At 37.7% G+C, this 17,267-nt stretch overlaps 1 protein-coding gene across 1 annotated transcript; it reads left to right on the forward strand.

The window, feature by feature from the left end:
• The first annotated feature begins 918 nt into the window (after positions 1 to 918).
• On the forward strand, positions 919 to 13,604 carry LOC125665231 (G-protein coupled receptor dmsr-1-like). The gene is made up of 3 exons (XM_048897874.2): positions 919 to 1,144; positions 1,224 to 1,337; positions 12,120 to 13,604. The coding sequence occupies exon 3, from the start codon at positions 12,149 to 12,151 to the stop codon at positions 13,487 to 13,489; it is 1,341 nt and encodes a 446-aa protein (XP_048753831.2). The 5' UTR covers positions 919 to 1,144; positions 1,224 to 1,337; positions 12,120 to 12,148; the 3' UTR covers positions 13,490 to 13,604.
• Positions 13,605 to 17,267: the final 3,663 nt, after the last annotated feature.

The following is a 17,267-nucleotide window of genomic DNA, read 5'->3' on the forward strand; positions in this document are numbered from 1 at the left end:
CCCAATGATGCTTCATACCAAATTTGAAAAGAATTGCACTGGTAGTTATTAAGAAGAAGTTAAAAATGTTCAATTGTTAACGCACGACGGACGAAAACCAATTGCAATAGGTCACCTGAGTTTACTCAGGTGACCTAAAAAATAGTATGTTTCGCAGTAATTCTACAGACAGAATACTTCGTTGCCGTTATACCTATTAATCACAGTGAAGTGTGGTGGTGTGAGAGATTTTTATCAAGTGTACCCGTTGTCATTAATGCAGTTTTCCTTGCTTTACTATGCTATAACGAAATTAGAATCCCAGAAAGAATATACCAAAGAACCTCTTTTCCCATAACTTGTTTTCTGTTCATTGGGATTAAGAGAGAAAACTGCTTCTACGATCTCACCCTTTACTCCTTCAATGTCAAAAGTATTTTCTTTCCCAAACTAATCAGTGAATGTAGAAGAAATTTTGATTTAGTACCTTATTTTGTATTCATTGAGGACCAGAGAGAAAATCGCTGTCAGATCTAACCCTTTACTCTTTCAATTTCATTTTGGGTAAGTGTTTTGTCCAACCAATCTATTAATGTAGATGGGAGTTTGACTCTACTACAGTAACCTTTCTATGTTGAACACTTCTGATGGTGATTTCTATCAGACATTTCGCTTTATGTAATGGCACGTAGAAGAACTAAATCTGACATAGATGGTATCACCAGCCATTCAAATCGCCATGTACTTGCATAGTGACTCAATGAACTGCCAGACATTAAGGAATCCCTAATCAATAAGGGATATTCAAAGATATATTTTTAAGCAGGTTGATATTGGATGAAATAATGGTTCTGAATAAAGCGAAAAACCGAGGAATTTGATTGGATTCTCGCGCTAGTATTAGAAAGTAATAGATAATGAAGCTTAATATTTCTGCGATGTGTACAATCTTAAGTAGACACATCAGCATCACCATCAGCCTGTGTGTTGAGACATTTTATCACTTAGCAGGGCTTTTTCTTGTCTGTTAAGGAAAACTGACATCGAAAGAGACATTCTATAATAAAAAAGAGCGATCTGGAGATCTAAACGCAAATTGTATAAAAACCTTTATGCTCCTTGGCTTATTTGTCAAGGAGCCGGAGCTCGTTTTTTTATACAGCAGGTGAATAATTTGATGAATATTGGAAAAAAGACACTGTTTCTAGATCTGCAAATAATACTGACTTTTTTTTTTGTTTCAGCAAGCAATTAATATCTCAGGACTACCACTCCTGGAACGGATGTATAGAGGGTGAACGAAGGCGCGAACACACCTTGGAAGAAGTGATTACATTTTGGATTAAATTCTGTATTTGGTAAGTCAAAATATTTTTTTTTATCAGTTCTATATATCGTATACTTATGTTTCTTACAACCCAAGAACAAGTGTACCATTACCGTAGAGGAATTAAACCGTACTTCCATTTTTGTCTCTTTATGATTAGTTCTTTTCTTTAAATAAAATAAATTCCTACTGTAACATGAAACTGAAATTTCGCGTTTTTCTTTCATAAAATTTAAAACATTATTAAGCTGAAATTACGCTCACACTGTTCGCAATAAAATGTTCTAGTGTTATTCCTATAAATATTGCTGATAACAACTGATGTGGAATTCATTTCTAACTCATATTAATTTTTAAATTTACATATTTTTTACAGATATCTCCAATATTTTCAAACTTTATCTAAGAATGTATTTTCATTGTGTGAATTGTTAAAGTTAACATGTTATGGTTGGTTACAAATCAATTAGGACCTCAGACTCATTAGACTGACCACTCCCATCATTCACCGATTAAATAAATACTCGGATTTTCTCTAGGTTAACTACCACTCCCGTCATCCACCGATTAAATTCACATTCGGGCTCTCTCTAGCTTGAATACCAGTCCCATCATCCACTGATTAAATAAACACGCGGACTCTCTCCAGGTTGACTACCAGTCCCTTCATCCACCATTAAATAAACACTCGGACTCTCTCTAGGTTGACTACCACTCCCGTCATCCATCAATTAAATAAAACACTAGGACTCTCTCTAGGTTGACTACCACTCCCTTCATCGCCCGATTAAACAAGCATTCTGAGAGTATTGCATGGCAATACATACATGTAGTTCCCTACCGGTTGCAAAAATTACTGTACCACAACAATATTCATTCATTATGTAGGTTATGGTAAAAGGGAAAATTGGGGAACCAGGATAGGAATGGTTGGAAATCATCTACTACTCTAGTAGAGACTAGATCAAGAAAAAAGACAAATTGATAATTAGGTTTAGGTCTTTAACCAAGTCAATAAACCGTGACATGTAGATGATCATGAATAATTTAGCTATATTGTTGTATTACTATGCTAGAAGTTTGAATGAGTGTAGTGTTCTTAATTCTTATCTACAGAGATAAGAAACTTGGATGTAAACTAACAATTAACTATTTTTCTACGTCAAGGGGTCATAACTTAATGGAAAATCAACGGACCAAGATGAAATTCGAACTTGATCTGTAACTTGTTATGGCAAAGCAATGTACCAAATATCAAATGAATATCTGCAAGCACAACCAAAAAAAAAGTCTGGAAAACTGATAATTCATGTTATTTTTGTAAGTCCAAGGGCCATAACTAAGTGAAAAATCAACGGACCGAGACTAAGTTCGAACTTGATCTGTAACTTGTTATGGAAAAGCCACATACCAAATATAAAATAAATATCTGCAAGAACAGAGAAAAAAAGTGCGGAAAACTGGACTGACGGACGGACGGAGCGCAAACCTAAAGTCCCCTCGACTTCGTCGGTATGGGACTAAAAACAGTGAAAAATCAACGGACTGAGACCAAAATCAAACTTGATCTATAACTTGTTATGACAAAGCAATGTACCAAATATCAAATGAATATCTGCAAGCACAACCAAAAAAATCCGGAAAACTGATAATTCATGCTATTTTTCTAAGTCCAAGGGCCATGACTAAGTGAAAAATCAACGGACAAAGACGAAATTCGAACTTGATCTGTAACTTGTTATGAAAAAGCGACGTTCCAAATATCAAATGAATATCTGCAAGCACAACCTAACATTCTGCAAGAACAGAGAAAAAAATTGCGGAAAACTGGACTGTCGGACGGACGGAGCGCAAACCTAAAGTCCCCTCGACTTCGTCGGTAGACTAATAAACACTCGGACTCTCTCTAGGTCGACTCCCACTCCCTTCATCCACCGATTAAACAAAACACTTGGACTCTCTCTAGGTTGACTTCCACTCCCTTCATCCACCGATTTCATTCATCGATTAAAGAAACACTCGGACTCTCTCTAGGTTGTCTACCACTCCCTTCATCAACCGATTTAATAAACACTCGGACTCTCTCTAGGTTGATTCCCACTCCCTTCTTCCACCGATTAAATAAAACAATCGGACTATCTCTAGGTTGATTACCACTCCCCTTATCCACCCATTAAATATACAATCGGACTATCTCTAGGTTGACTCCCACTCCCTTCATCCACCGATTAAACAAAACACTCGGACTCTCTCTAGGTTGACTTCCACTTCCTTCATCCACCGATTAAATAAACACTCGGACTCTCTCTAGGCTGACTACCACTCCCTTCATCGATCAATTAAATAAAACACTCGGACTCTCTCTAGGTTGACTACCACTCCCTTCATCCACAGATTAAATAAATACTCGGACTCACTGTAGTTTGACTACCACTCCCATCATCTACAGCTTTATCAAGCATCCAGCCTCTCTGTGTTGAAATGTATTAAACACTCAGTGTCACCATGTTGACTTCATCTAGATTTATCAAACATTCCGTCCCTCTATGTTTACTAAAGCTCCCTTCATTCAGATTTATCAAGCACTCAGCATCTCTATATTGACTACCACTACCTTTTTCCACAGAATAATATACCTACTTGCATGTTGACTACCATTTCCTTCATCCACAGGTTAACGAAGCTCTCAGTCTCTCTACGTTAAGATTTTTCAAGCACCATGCTTCTCTATGTTGACATTTATCAAGCACCAAGCTTCTCTATGTTTAGATTTATCTTTCATCAAGTACTCAGGCTCACCATGCTGACTAACACTGCGTTCATCAAGATTTATCAAGTACTCATACTGCCAATGTTGATTTTCGTTTCCTTCTTTCACAGATTTATCATGCACTTAGCTTCTCTATGTAGAAAATCACTCCCTTCATCTAGAGATTAATCAAACATTTGAACACTCTATCAACTTAACTTTATGACAAACGGGATGATTTCAGCTTCTTCATCGCATTATCACCTGCATATGGTTTCCCGTGGGGATCCGGGTTAAAATAGATCCTCAGTACCCCCTTGCTTGTCGTAAGAGGCGACTAAATGGGGCAGTCCTTCGGATGAGACCGCAAAAACCGAGGTCCCATGTCACAACAGGTGTGGCACGATAAAGATCCCTCCCTGCTCAATGGCCTTAAGCGCCGAGCATAGACCTAAATTTTGCAGCCCTTCACCGGCACTGGTGACGTCTCCATATGAGTGGAATATTCTCGAGAGGTACGTTAAACAATATTCAATCAATCAACCAACCTGCATATGGTTTTTATATCTCTCAATTGATTGGATACGCAAGAGTTTGTTCTGCGTATGATCAGATTTTGAATCGAGACAGGCTACTACGAAAAAGTTAACGTTAAAGGGGTTTCAACAGTCGTTTAAATTCAGCATTTTGCATAATCTATGGTCTTTATAATGATCTAGTTTGCCAATACAACCTATCTATAAGTCAAATGCTGTCTGACGTGTTTCATATTGATTGTTAAGCCATTCTTGGCACACTGATTTTGACTACGGATTACTACGTTTATAGGGCTCACGGTGGGTGTGACGGGTCGACATGAGATGTTTACTCCTCATAGGCACCTGATTCCCACCTCTGGTTTATCTAGGGGTCCGTGTTTGCCCAATTCTCTATTTTCTACTCTTTAAAGGGGTTATGAGATTGTTCGTTATCTTCACCTTTCTCTATACTGAGATTTATCGAGCACTAGCCTCTGTATGTTGACTGCCGCCCCCTTCATCCAGATATTAATCATGCAATTGACTTCCACTACCGTCACCCAAAGACTAAACACACTTCAAAAGATAGTATCACATACATGTATTGGCTTTTGAAAATGTATAGTTCACTGCACGCGTAACTCTTTACTTTCACATTCCTCCATGAACCTACATGGCGTTACGTGGCGTACCGTGACATGGAAACTTAACTCATTGTAGGTTTATGACTCCAAAGCTCAAATTAACATCCTTGATATCTATGGGAGATAATGTTTATATAGAAATTCTGTATTTAAAAATCACGATATATCCTGCATACACATCTGGCTTTTCAAACAAGGGACATGCACTCTTGTACACACACATATATGCTATGGACTAAGTACATTATATCGGTCGATAGGGTTTACTTTGTATACTAGTACTTTAATGATGTTGGCTACGGATTACTCTTTTTATCTGATCAAGATATAGGGCTCACGGTGGGTGTGACCGGTCGACAAGGGATACCTATACCTGCTAAGCATCTGATCCCACCCCTGGTATATCCAAGGGTCCGTGTTTGCATTCCTTATAGGAGCTACGAGATTGATCCCTGTTCGATATCTTCACCTTTTCATGATCAAATACCAACGAAACAGACAAAGCGGATCAAATAGTATACGGGACGTCTCCATATGAGTGAAAAATTCTCGAGCGAGACGTTAAGCAAGATACAATCAATCAATCAATCAAATAGTATATGGAAAACATTATTGATGATGTGAGTAGTCTTCAGAATGTTTGACATCAACGGACGTTGATGTTAAAGTTTGGTTAATATAAAGGGGCGTGGTATTCATGACCTTTCAAAGTGATTCTCCTACTGCCTATATCAGATTTATAAGACGTAGGGTGTAATTAAGATTAATCATCTTTTGAGAACACAGGGGTACTGTGGTCTGAACTAATAAGCTTTCTTTAACCAAATAACAGTTATCAATAACATTTTTAGGGTCATTGTGCTGCCTAATTGTCATACAAAAATGCATACATCCCAGTCCTGGTTCTTTTAATGGTCATCCTCTTCCCCATCTTTAATGATCAGTCATCTTGCCACTTGCGACTTTTTTTCTAATTAGTTTTGAGGACATGCTTCTGTGTAGTCTAAGATAAGGACAAAATCCTCTTTTAAAGGACTTTTTCTGATTGATGAGTGGAGAATATCGCCTAATTTAGATTTATTAAAAAAAATATTGTACATGATTTCTTATATAATTATCATATTCCCTTTTGTGGTAGAACCACAATTTGCACTTCATCTTTCTGGACTAGCGGAATGATTCTGGGCCGCTGATTAGCTTGAAAGGTATGGTAATTCTTTATCCAGTGTCCATCACCTATGTCGGTGATTTTCGTTGGCTTGAAATACATGTGCTATCGGAACATTTAAGGGGGTATCCGAGGTTTTTTTTCTTTTTTGGATTTTATTTACTTTATATTTTGAAGTGCTTTGTACGGCATTGAACTGTAATTACAAACGTTGAACCAAGAATGGATTTTATTTACTTTATATTTTGAAGTGCTTTGTACGGCATTGAACTGTAATTACAAACGTTGAACCAAGAAAGATACTGTAGCATTTTCCAGAAAGGAGTCCCCAAGATTGACATAGAGTAGAGGCACGGGATAGCACATAGGAGTGCAAATACACCAGTTACTTCTTTGTGTAATTTCATGGGATTCACAAAATTGTTTGTTTTAGTAATGAATTATAAGAAAATACTGCCTCTACTTTTGCTCTTGCGTTTTTTTCTTCTGATAACTCGACTTGGCAGAGCCGACTATGTAATGATTGAAATTGAATCATAGGTTCAGAATTTACCCTTGTCGGTGCATTCTTTTCAAAACTGATTCGCGAAATTTGGATACGCAGCTATAAATATATTATTTTCACCGATTTCTCAAAATTAACATGCTTTATATGCCCCCCAAAAATTCCAGAAGTAGGGAATCACATTAACACCCTTGTCCAAGGAAACTGATTATCGTCCATGATTATCGATGATATAAACATGTCAGTTTAATGAATATCCAGGAGACACTTGTTAAACAACATTTCTCCTTAATCAATCAAATGCATGGAGATGTGATTTAGGGTTTAAATAAAGCTTGCTGAGTTAATCCGTTAAAAAAAAAAATGCGACAAACCGGTGTTTTGTTGATCGTGTGTCCGTTTCTTTGATGCTGAAGCACTACTATCAAATCAAACTTTGGACTGTCAGTAATAACACCACAATCTTATATAAAATTATATCTCCCATCTGGGATTGCAAACCGAAATTGAGCACGAGTCGTGAGATTGAATTTGTCGCTTGTCCAACGTAGAACTGCACTAGTAAATGTTAACAGGAGGCGAAAGGGAAAGAATATCGTAAATAAAGATTTGTTGATTCCCATTAGTAAGAAGCCCCGCATTGACATGTATACGACACGAAACTCTCAAATTTATTGCTGGTCACAGCGTCAATCGTTGATGGTTCTCTAGCTTCCTGAGGCTCAGGTTATTGTCTCTAATCTTTTGTTTTTCTGGAAGTCAGGTCTAATTGAATGTAGATGAACGTGAAGTCCTTTGTGCTATTCATGATTATCAGGATATATCCAGTTCGTTATTTCGCTCCCTGCAGTGAAGAACAATGAAACAACTTAAGCTAGAAACGGGCAGCCTATATTTTCATGTGTGGTGAAAATTGAAATTAACTTCGTTAAAGAAATCTTATCGACCACGCCCCACAATACGTAAAACGGGACGGGAACCAGTATAAACTTCTGAAATATGGACCAGCTGATTAGTTTAAACTCCACATACATCTGCAAAATGAAATTATAAAAATGTAACATCGTATACAACTGAGCTATTTCTAGCAAAAATAAAAAAAAAAGATCCTTATCTTATCCAAGAATGTTTTAAAACGTCATAATGAAATAACGCGACGTCAGCTTTTGTGTGTTTGTTTTATTTATTTATTTTAATTTGGGGGGGGGGGCACATTTGTAAAAAAAAAAAAAAAGCCATCGTGATTACCAATCACCTATTAGTAGTAATCTTTGATTGACTGTAACTTCTTAACGACGATCAACATTGCTCTAACATTTTGAGGGATTGTTCTCTATAGTTCATACTTTAGCACCGAATTTCTTAAGGGCCGTTTTCTTTACTGGGAACGACTCAATACAGAAAAGATGCGGCAAGAAGTTGAAAAATGAAATAAAAGTAAATGGAACTTCCGGTCTTCAATGCCTTACACTTACATGTATACCAGCATCACAAGACCGAATGCTCATACATTCATAAAAACGTGCAATATTTGTGGGTAAGAGGTTTTGCAATTGTGTTGTTGTTTTGGTTTGATCGGTGCAGTGTTTAGATGAAAAGTGTTATGCCTGGTGTACATAATGAAGAAGCTATGTTTTGCGCATCGTCATACTCGTCAGTTCCAGAATATTATTTCAAATTTCCTTTTCAAATTTTTAATTTTGATCATCTGATGATTATGGTTGTCTTGGATAATCTAAGCAATGCTTTGATTTTATGTAGGGGGTTGTATATTATCTATCCTCAGAGACAACTATATCCCAGATGTAATATTTTGTTATATCAGTTGCTCTTATTATTTTTCTTTTAAGGAAAAAGGATTGTCAATGAATGTTTCTCAGTTGTACTAGATCGAGGAACATGCATATGCATGGCATGTCCTATTATTTGTCTGATTAGTTGTATGCGCGGCGCTCAGGGACGTAGCTGTGGGGGTTTGGCATCATGCCAACGACTGTCCGTATCGTAACATAATACCTCTCATCCGAAAGACCCACAACTCTCACTTTCCAGCGTCTGGCGAAGAAACAATCACTACTTATTTTATGCATTATTAGGCTAGAGGTGTACTCGAAACAACTACCCCAGTCACAAAATAACAGCTGTAACTACCGGATTACCGGGACCGGTGTGATAAAACCCTGAAATCATTTGCACGACAAAACACCAAACCTTTAATATCCATTGGCAACAAAGTTTAAGTATGCTATTGTTTCTTGTTTGTTCGTTTGTGTATATCTTGAGGACACGATTTAAGCAGAATTTGTATGTCCCAGATATCAGGGGCCACATTACTAATTTGGCATTTTGTCTCTCCACAAATATAACATTTGTTAGATTTGAACTATTCGGAATATAAGACAAGAACTTATAGTACCAGGGCAATTAAAAGGTTGAAGATGCCATAAATACAAGACCTGCATCATGTTGGGGAAATATACCCTCGCTGCGAGTGGCTGCCCTGCAGTGGTAGCGCGCTTGCTTCGTAACCGAGATATCGTGAGTTCGAGCCCTGCTTATCAAACTTAACACACATACGTAAATATAGGTAGTGATTGCTCCTTTGCGAGGCGCTCGGCATTTATAAGTGAGAATCACGGGTCATTTGGATACAACATTAAAACGGAGGTCCTGCATCACGGCAGACATTGGCACATTAAAAAACCCTCACTGCACCTTGAGCTGGTGACGTTTCAATATGAATTAAAAATTCATGAAGGGACGCAAAACAAAGAAATAAAAATGCTGCATTGTTAAGCCCATGTTAATTTAAATTCATTAGAGGATATGAATCTTTTCCTTATCTTTCAAACATCCATGAAACGAACTCTAAATTGATGTTAGATGTCGGTGAGTGACTTATTTGATTAAGATAAAATCCATTAAAGTATATAGTTTCTGCAGAATACATGTTTTCCTGTCACGAGGTCTAAAGAGATCAATTTTCTTATTACTGGTTGTCAGGCGGTCGGTAAATTGATATGTTGAAAGTTTTGAGTTTGTGCAAGGTTAATTTCTATATACATAAATACATTTAGTAATAATAACAATAAAACATGTCTATCATACATGTAAGTATATTATGCGGTGTTGATGTTGCTTAACAAAATAGTATTTTTATTTCATTATAGATATTTCGTTGTCATATACACGATGATCGTATAGCTGCTGAAGAATCTGAGTGTTAAAAAAAACTATCACACATTTATTGACTTGTACCACACACACACACACACACACACACACACACACACACATATATATATATATAAGGGAAGTCGTTGTGGCCTAGTGGACTTGTGCACTGGTTTGACAATCTTGCTAGGCGGTGGGTGCCGTACGTCGCTGGTTCGACCCCGGGCTGGGGCGAAAATTTTCAGTACTTAGTTGTGATTATTTAGTGCTTTATATATTAATTAATTGATTATCACATGTATCGTTTAGATCCTAGGGGTAAACGTAAGGTTGGGTGTTATAATTGTTTGTTTGTGCTTTATATATATATATATATACATATATATATATATATAGATATATAACGTCAACAAATTCGTAACTAAATCTCTGTAGAAAATTCTGATCAATTTTCAATAGTGTCGAGGGATGGAATCAATGATACCCTCAACTACATGCACTATTTTGTTTTATACTCAATGTCATATATTTATTAGATATATATGTTAATGAAAGCAAAACATTGAGGTTTGAGAAAGCTTTCAATTGTGACGTCACAGTATAATGACGTAAAATCATAACTTCAAACGCAAACATTTCGTAACGTATTTCAAAACACAAACGTAAACATCAAGTGAAATGCAATATTGCATTAGAATGGAAATAATTATGCCCCCTTTTGAAAAAGAGGGGGCATATTGTTTTGCACCTGTCGGTCGGTCTGTAGACCATGTGTTGTCCGCTCAATATCTTGAGAACCATTCACTTGATGATAATGATATTTCATATGTGGGTTAGTTATGAGTAGAAGAGGATCCTTCAAACTTCCACCAGAGTTCGTTTGCTCTATTCGTAGGTGACGTAATGAGGCCTCGACGGGGAGTTTGGAGGATCCTTATTGTTTTTCAGGTCAAAAAGGTCAAGGGTCAATCTACTCTGGACATAGGAATATAATGTCCGCTCAATATCTTGAGAACCCTTTGCTTGAAAGACATCAAACCTGGCACACTGGTACATCCTAAGGAGTAGATGACCCCTATTGATTTTGAGGTCATATGGTCAAAGGTCAAGGGTCAAACTGGGCATAGGAATATACTGACCATTCAATGTCTAGAGAACCCTTTGCTTGACAGACATCAAACTTGGTACGCCAGTACATCTTCAGAAGAAGATGACCCCCATTGATTTTGAGGTCACATGGTCAAAGGTCAAACTGGACATAGGAATATACTGTCCGTCAAATATCTCGAGAATCCTTTGCTTGACAGACATCAAACTTGATACACTGGTACATCTTCAAGAGAAGATGACCCCTATTGATTTTGAGGTCACATGGTCAATCCGCTCTTAACATAGGAAGATATTGTCTGCTCAATATTTTGAATTGATGATACTACTCTCAATTAAATGATGTGTGTGTACATGTATAACCCTTTTCAATTTCGCACCATGGGGGGCATATGTGTTTTACAAACATCTCTTGTTTTCTTCTCAATTGTTGTTTGTGATTTTATATATTTGAATGTTGATGCTAAAGTTAATGATTTCATATTTTCAATTTAAATATTTTTAATAGAGCTTTCTCGTTTGTGCCATTAGAAGTTATCTTCTAAAGGGAGACAACATAGTTGTCACCCTGCACGTGAGGGAGACATCACGAATTGTTTCTTTTCACATGACCAGGCCTCAACCAATGAAACTGACTGTATTATTCTGAAGGATAATACTCATTATTGTCCCCCTACTATCGCGTTTGAACCTTAAGATATCGATTGGTCATTTCTAATTGCATCTTGATGTATTCGTGGATATTTCATTAACTTCCGTGACGTCTTCAGTCAAGTCGTGATATAATAGAGTGATCATATAGTAAAACAATTATTATTAAAACGTATCTCGCAAATATTTCCCTATCAGGCGATTAAAGCATCATCATCTTAATATAAGGTCATTAAAGAAATATATTTTCTTTCATCACTCGTCTCTAATGTAGATTATGTTTCGTTTTGTCAACAGATATGATATTCACATGAAACACAATCAAGATGGTACTGCCACTTGAAGACTACAGCAAATGGTATGGAAAGTGGCACGGATGTCTAAGCTTGATTGTTTGCTGTTTTGGAATTCCGACGAACATCATCAACATCACTGTTCTCACCAGAAAACACATGCACACTCCCATCAACACCATTTTGACTTGGATAGCGTTGTTTGATATTATAACAATGGCGGCGTATTTGCCATTTGTCATCCATTTTTATATTGAGTATCCGACCAATTCACTGTCTCCAGAAAAGAATAGCTATGAGTGGATGAGTTTTCTATTATTTTATATCAATCTATCCACACTAACGCACACAATTTCAATCTGGCTCGGTGTTTCATTGGCCATATTTCGCTTCGTCCATATTCAATCTCCGGAAACTGGAAGCTTGACGCACATGCGTCGCATTATCCGATGTCGGATTGTTGTCTTTGTGGTGATATTTGGATCAACACTTATTTTGATCCCAAATTTCATTTCATCAAAACTGGTGCCTTACGAAAGAAATAATACCTTAATTCGAGGGATATATGTTCTGGGTGACCCACATCTTGGCACACCTAAGGTAAAACCGGTTGTGTTTTCAAGTTTCATTTTGTATAGTATCATTGCCAAGTTGATACCTTGTCTCCTAATGATAATTTTCGGATCACTGCTATTGAAGACTCTGGACAACCACGGGCGAGTGAATCGTCAGAAGCTGTCTAAATTAGGCGTCGTTATGAGTCGTCCATTGAACACGTCACGCACTACCGTTATGTTGCTCATTGTATTAGTTCTCTTCTTGGTGACAGAGCTTCCCCAAGGAATCTTGTTGGTATTGAGTCTGACAATGGAGGATTTCTTTGATAACGTGTATATCCCTCTTGGGGACACCATGGATATTCTGGCTTTAATAAACAATAGCATCAATTTCGTGTTGTATTGTTCTATGAGCATTGAGTTTCGCCGTACTGTCTCAAGATGGATTTGTCAGTGTGTAAGAGCTAGCTATTCTGAAAACAAGAATGACTTTGAAATGAAAAACAAAAATTCAGAGGTCACAAAAAAAATTGGAGATGCAAATTTCACGGGAAATATCACTACAGACGACATGAATACAGGACTACCATTGGCTGAAAGTGATGAAACTCGCAGCGTTGTAGAAATCGACAGTCCCTGTTGCAAGTCCATATCAGACGTTCAGATCAACAGCGATCTAGTATATAGCCAAGTTTCGATGGAAGTCGATGACCAAAGCGAAAAGTTGACTTTCGAGGGAATTGAAGACGAGGATATATCGGAAACAGTTCCATTAGCACCACAGAGTGCCACTCATTCATGTTCTGTTGTTGTGTAATACATGTACCTGTACATTTCCCCTTGTTGTTATATTGTAGCAATATATTTATTTAAAATAAAATACACATTCCTCCAATGATTTTCTCAAATTGGGTGGAGGAATAAATGTATGCTTAGTTTGTTTTAATTCTGATGTAGAAAAAGAAACCAACAACCACTGGTGGTTTTTTTTGGGGGGGGGGGGGGGTATCGTTTGCTGAAAGCTTAAGTGAACTTTCCTCATCGCCTGTTGTCCGTCGTCTGTCTGTAAGCTTTTTACATTTTCGACTTCTCCAGAACCACTGGGCCAATTATAACCAAACTTGGCCAACAGCATCTTTGGGTAAAGGGCTTTCAGGTTTATTCAAATGAAGGGTCATGCCCCCTTCAAAGGGAAGATAATTACAAAAAGAGGGTGGGGTCATTTAAAAATCTTCTCAAGAACCACTGAACCAGATGAGCTGATTGATTGTATATGGTTTAACGTCCCTTTCGAGAATATTTCACTCATATGGAGACGTCACCATTGCCGGTGAAGGGCTGAAAAATGAGCAGGGAGGGATCTTTGTCTTGCCACACCTGCTGTGACACAGGACCTCGGTTTTTGAGGTCTCATCCGAAGGACCGCCCCATTTAGTCGCCTCTTTCGACAAGCAAGGGGTATTGAGGACCTATTCTAACCCGGATCCCCACGGGATGAGCTGAAATGTACATGAAAGCTTCCTGACATAGTGCAGATTCAAATTTGTTAAAATCATGGCCCCCGGGGGTTGGACGGGACACAAAAGGGGATCAAAGTTTTACATACAAATATATAGGAAAAATCTTTAAAAATCTTCTTCTCAAGAACCACTGAGCCAGAAAAGCTGAGATTTACATGAAAGTTTCCTGACATAGTGCAGATTCAATTTTGTAAAAATCATGACCCCGGGAGTAGGTTAGGGCCACAATAGGGATCAAAGTTTTACATGCGAATATATAGGAACAATCTTTAAATATGAGCCAAGGTGACTCAGGTGAGCGATGTGGCCAAGTGCTGATCATAGCTGCAGCGCTCTTTTGTCACTAGTTGGATTTTTACTTTCGATTTTGCGTTTCCGAATAACTACTACATGTTATCCGAATTAGAAAGCAAACCTACATGTAACAGTATGTTATATCCCGATGTGATATCAGAATCGGGACCAGTCTACAAAGATGTCTTTTCGGTGTTAAATTTCAATTTAGGCACACACACACACACACACACACACACACACACACACACACACACACACACAAACCCTGTGTCCGCGTGTCTCTGGTGATGGATTGCACAAACTGCTAGTGAAAAAATACAATACACCTTGTCGGTGTTGCCAAACTAAGGTCTTATTTCATGTACATGATGACGGAATTGAGTCGCTTAGCGCTATTCAGTACTTTCGATTTTTGTTTGGAATACTTGAACGTACAATTCAAATTTCAGATAATCAAATTAAAAACATTATTTAAAATTCATTTTCAGTCTGAATTCTCATTTAATGCATCTTAATTTCAGGTATTTCTTTAAAGTTTACCTTGCATCTGCTGGGTCCCTATTTCGTTTTTCCTGTTTGTTTATAGATGCATACAAGTTACCAATGAAAAGTGAGGATAACGAATAAAAATTCTAGAAGTAAACTGATACATAAAAACAAACATATATATGTACAAGTGTAAGATAAGTATTAGCTACCAACATATTATATCAGACCTATTTACCCCTGTTGATGTTTCTCAGTTTTTAGCTCACCTGAACCGAAGGTTCAAGTGAGCTTTTCTGATCACATTTTGTCCGTCTGTCTGTCTGTAAACTTTTCACATTTTCGACTTCTCCAGAACCACTGGGCCAATTTCAACCAAACTTGGCCAAAAGCATTCTTGGGTGAAGGGCTTTTAAGTTTGTTCAAATAAAGGGCCATGTCCCTTTCAAAGGGGAGATAATCACAAAAATAGGGTAGGGTCATTTAAAAATCTTCTCAAGAACCACTGGGTCAGAAGAGCTGAAAGCTTCCTGACATATTGCAGATTCAAGTTTGTTCAAATCATGGCCCCGGGGGTAGGATGGGGCCACAAGGGGGGATCAAAGTTTTACATACAAATATATAGGAAAAATCTTTAAAAATCTTCTTCTCAAGAATCACTGAGCCAGAAAAGCTGATTTTTACATGAAAACTTTCTGACATAGTGCAGATTCAAGTTTGTTCAAATCATGGCCCCCGGGGGTAGGATGGGGCCACAAGGGGGGATGAAAATTTTACATACAAATATATAGGGAAAAACTTTAAAAATCTTCTTCTTAAGAACCACTAAGCCAGAAAAGCTGAGATTTACATGGTCGTTATAACGATCTAGTTCGTCAATACAACCTCACATTGGGTCAAATGCTGTCTGACGTGTTTCATACCGATTGTTAAGCCGTTCTTGGCACACTGATTTGACTGCGGATAACTCCGTTTACCTGATCAGGATATGGAGCTCACGGCGGGTGTGACCGGTCAACAGGGGATGCTTACTCCTCCTAGGCACCTGATCCCACCTCTGGTGTGTCCAGGGGTCCGTGTTTGCCCAACTATCTATTTTGTATTGCTTGTAGGAGTTATGAGATTGATCACTGTTCGTTATCTTCACCTTGCATGAAAGCTTCCTGACATAATGCAGATTAAAGTTTGTTCAAATCATGGCCCCCGGGGGTTGGATGGGGCCACAATAGGGGATCAAAGTTTTACATACAAATACATAAGGAAAAATCTTTAAAAATTTTCTTCTCAAGAATCACTGAGCCAGAAAAACTGATTTTTCCACGAAAACTTTCTGACGTAGTGCAGATTCAAGTTTGTTCAAATCATGGACCCTGGGGGTAGGATGGGGCCACAAGGGGGGATCAAAGTTTTACATACAAATATATAGGGGAAAACTTTAAAAATCTTCTTCTCAAGAACCACTAAGCCAGAAAAGCTGAGATTTACATGAAAGCTTCCTGACATAATGCAGATTAAAGTTTGTTCAAATCATGGCCCCCGGGGGTTGGATGGGGCCACAATAGGGGATCAAAGTTTTACATACAAATATATAGGAAAGTCTTCTTCTCAAGAACCACTGAGCCAGAAAAGCTGATTCTTACATGAAAACTTTCTGACATAGTGCAGATTCAAGTTTGTTCAAATCATGGCCCCTGGGGGTAGGATGGGGCCACAAGTGGGGGGGGGGGTCAAAGTTTTACATACAAATATAGGGGAAATCTTTTAAAATCTTCTCAAGAACCATTGAGCCAAAGAAGTTGACATTTACATGAAAGCTTTCTGACGTAGTGTAGATTCAAGTTTTCAAAAATCGTGGCCTCCAGGGGTAGTTGGGGCCATAATAGGAACTAAGGTTTTACATGCAAATATATATGGAAAGTCTTCAGATATGGGCCAAGGTGACTCAGGTGAGCGATGTGGCCCATGGGCCTCTTGTTGTGATTAGATATGTCTGTGAACTTCGGCATTTTACAGTAAGATTTTCTTTTACTTTGTTTTTATATTAATAACATGTACTAACCTTATCAAAAACTTGATTCAATAAGAATATGAATATATAAGTTGGATTACATTTCTTACATTGCAAATCTGAAATAAATATGAATAACAAAATTAATAATTGTCAAAAGAACATGCAAATTGCCATATGAAGAAATTTCTTATTTCCAGAATTAGTCTTTCAGAGATCTATAATACGGCCCTTTCATCCTCAAAATAGTAGATTTGCTGACCATACATAAAACAAACACGTAA

The sequence above is a fragment of the Ostrea edulis genome, chromosome 1 (assembly GCF_947568905.1).
Source record: "Ostrea edulis chromosome 1, xbOstEdul1.1, whole genome shotgun sequence".
In the NCBI taxonomy this organism is placed as follows: Eukaryota; Metazoa; Mollusca; class Bivalvia; order Ostreida; family Ostreidae; genus Ostrea; species Ostrea edulis.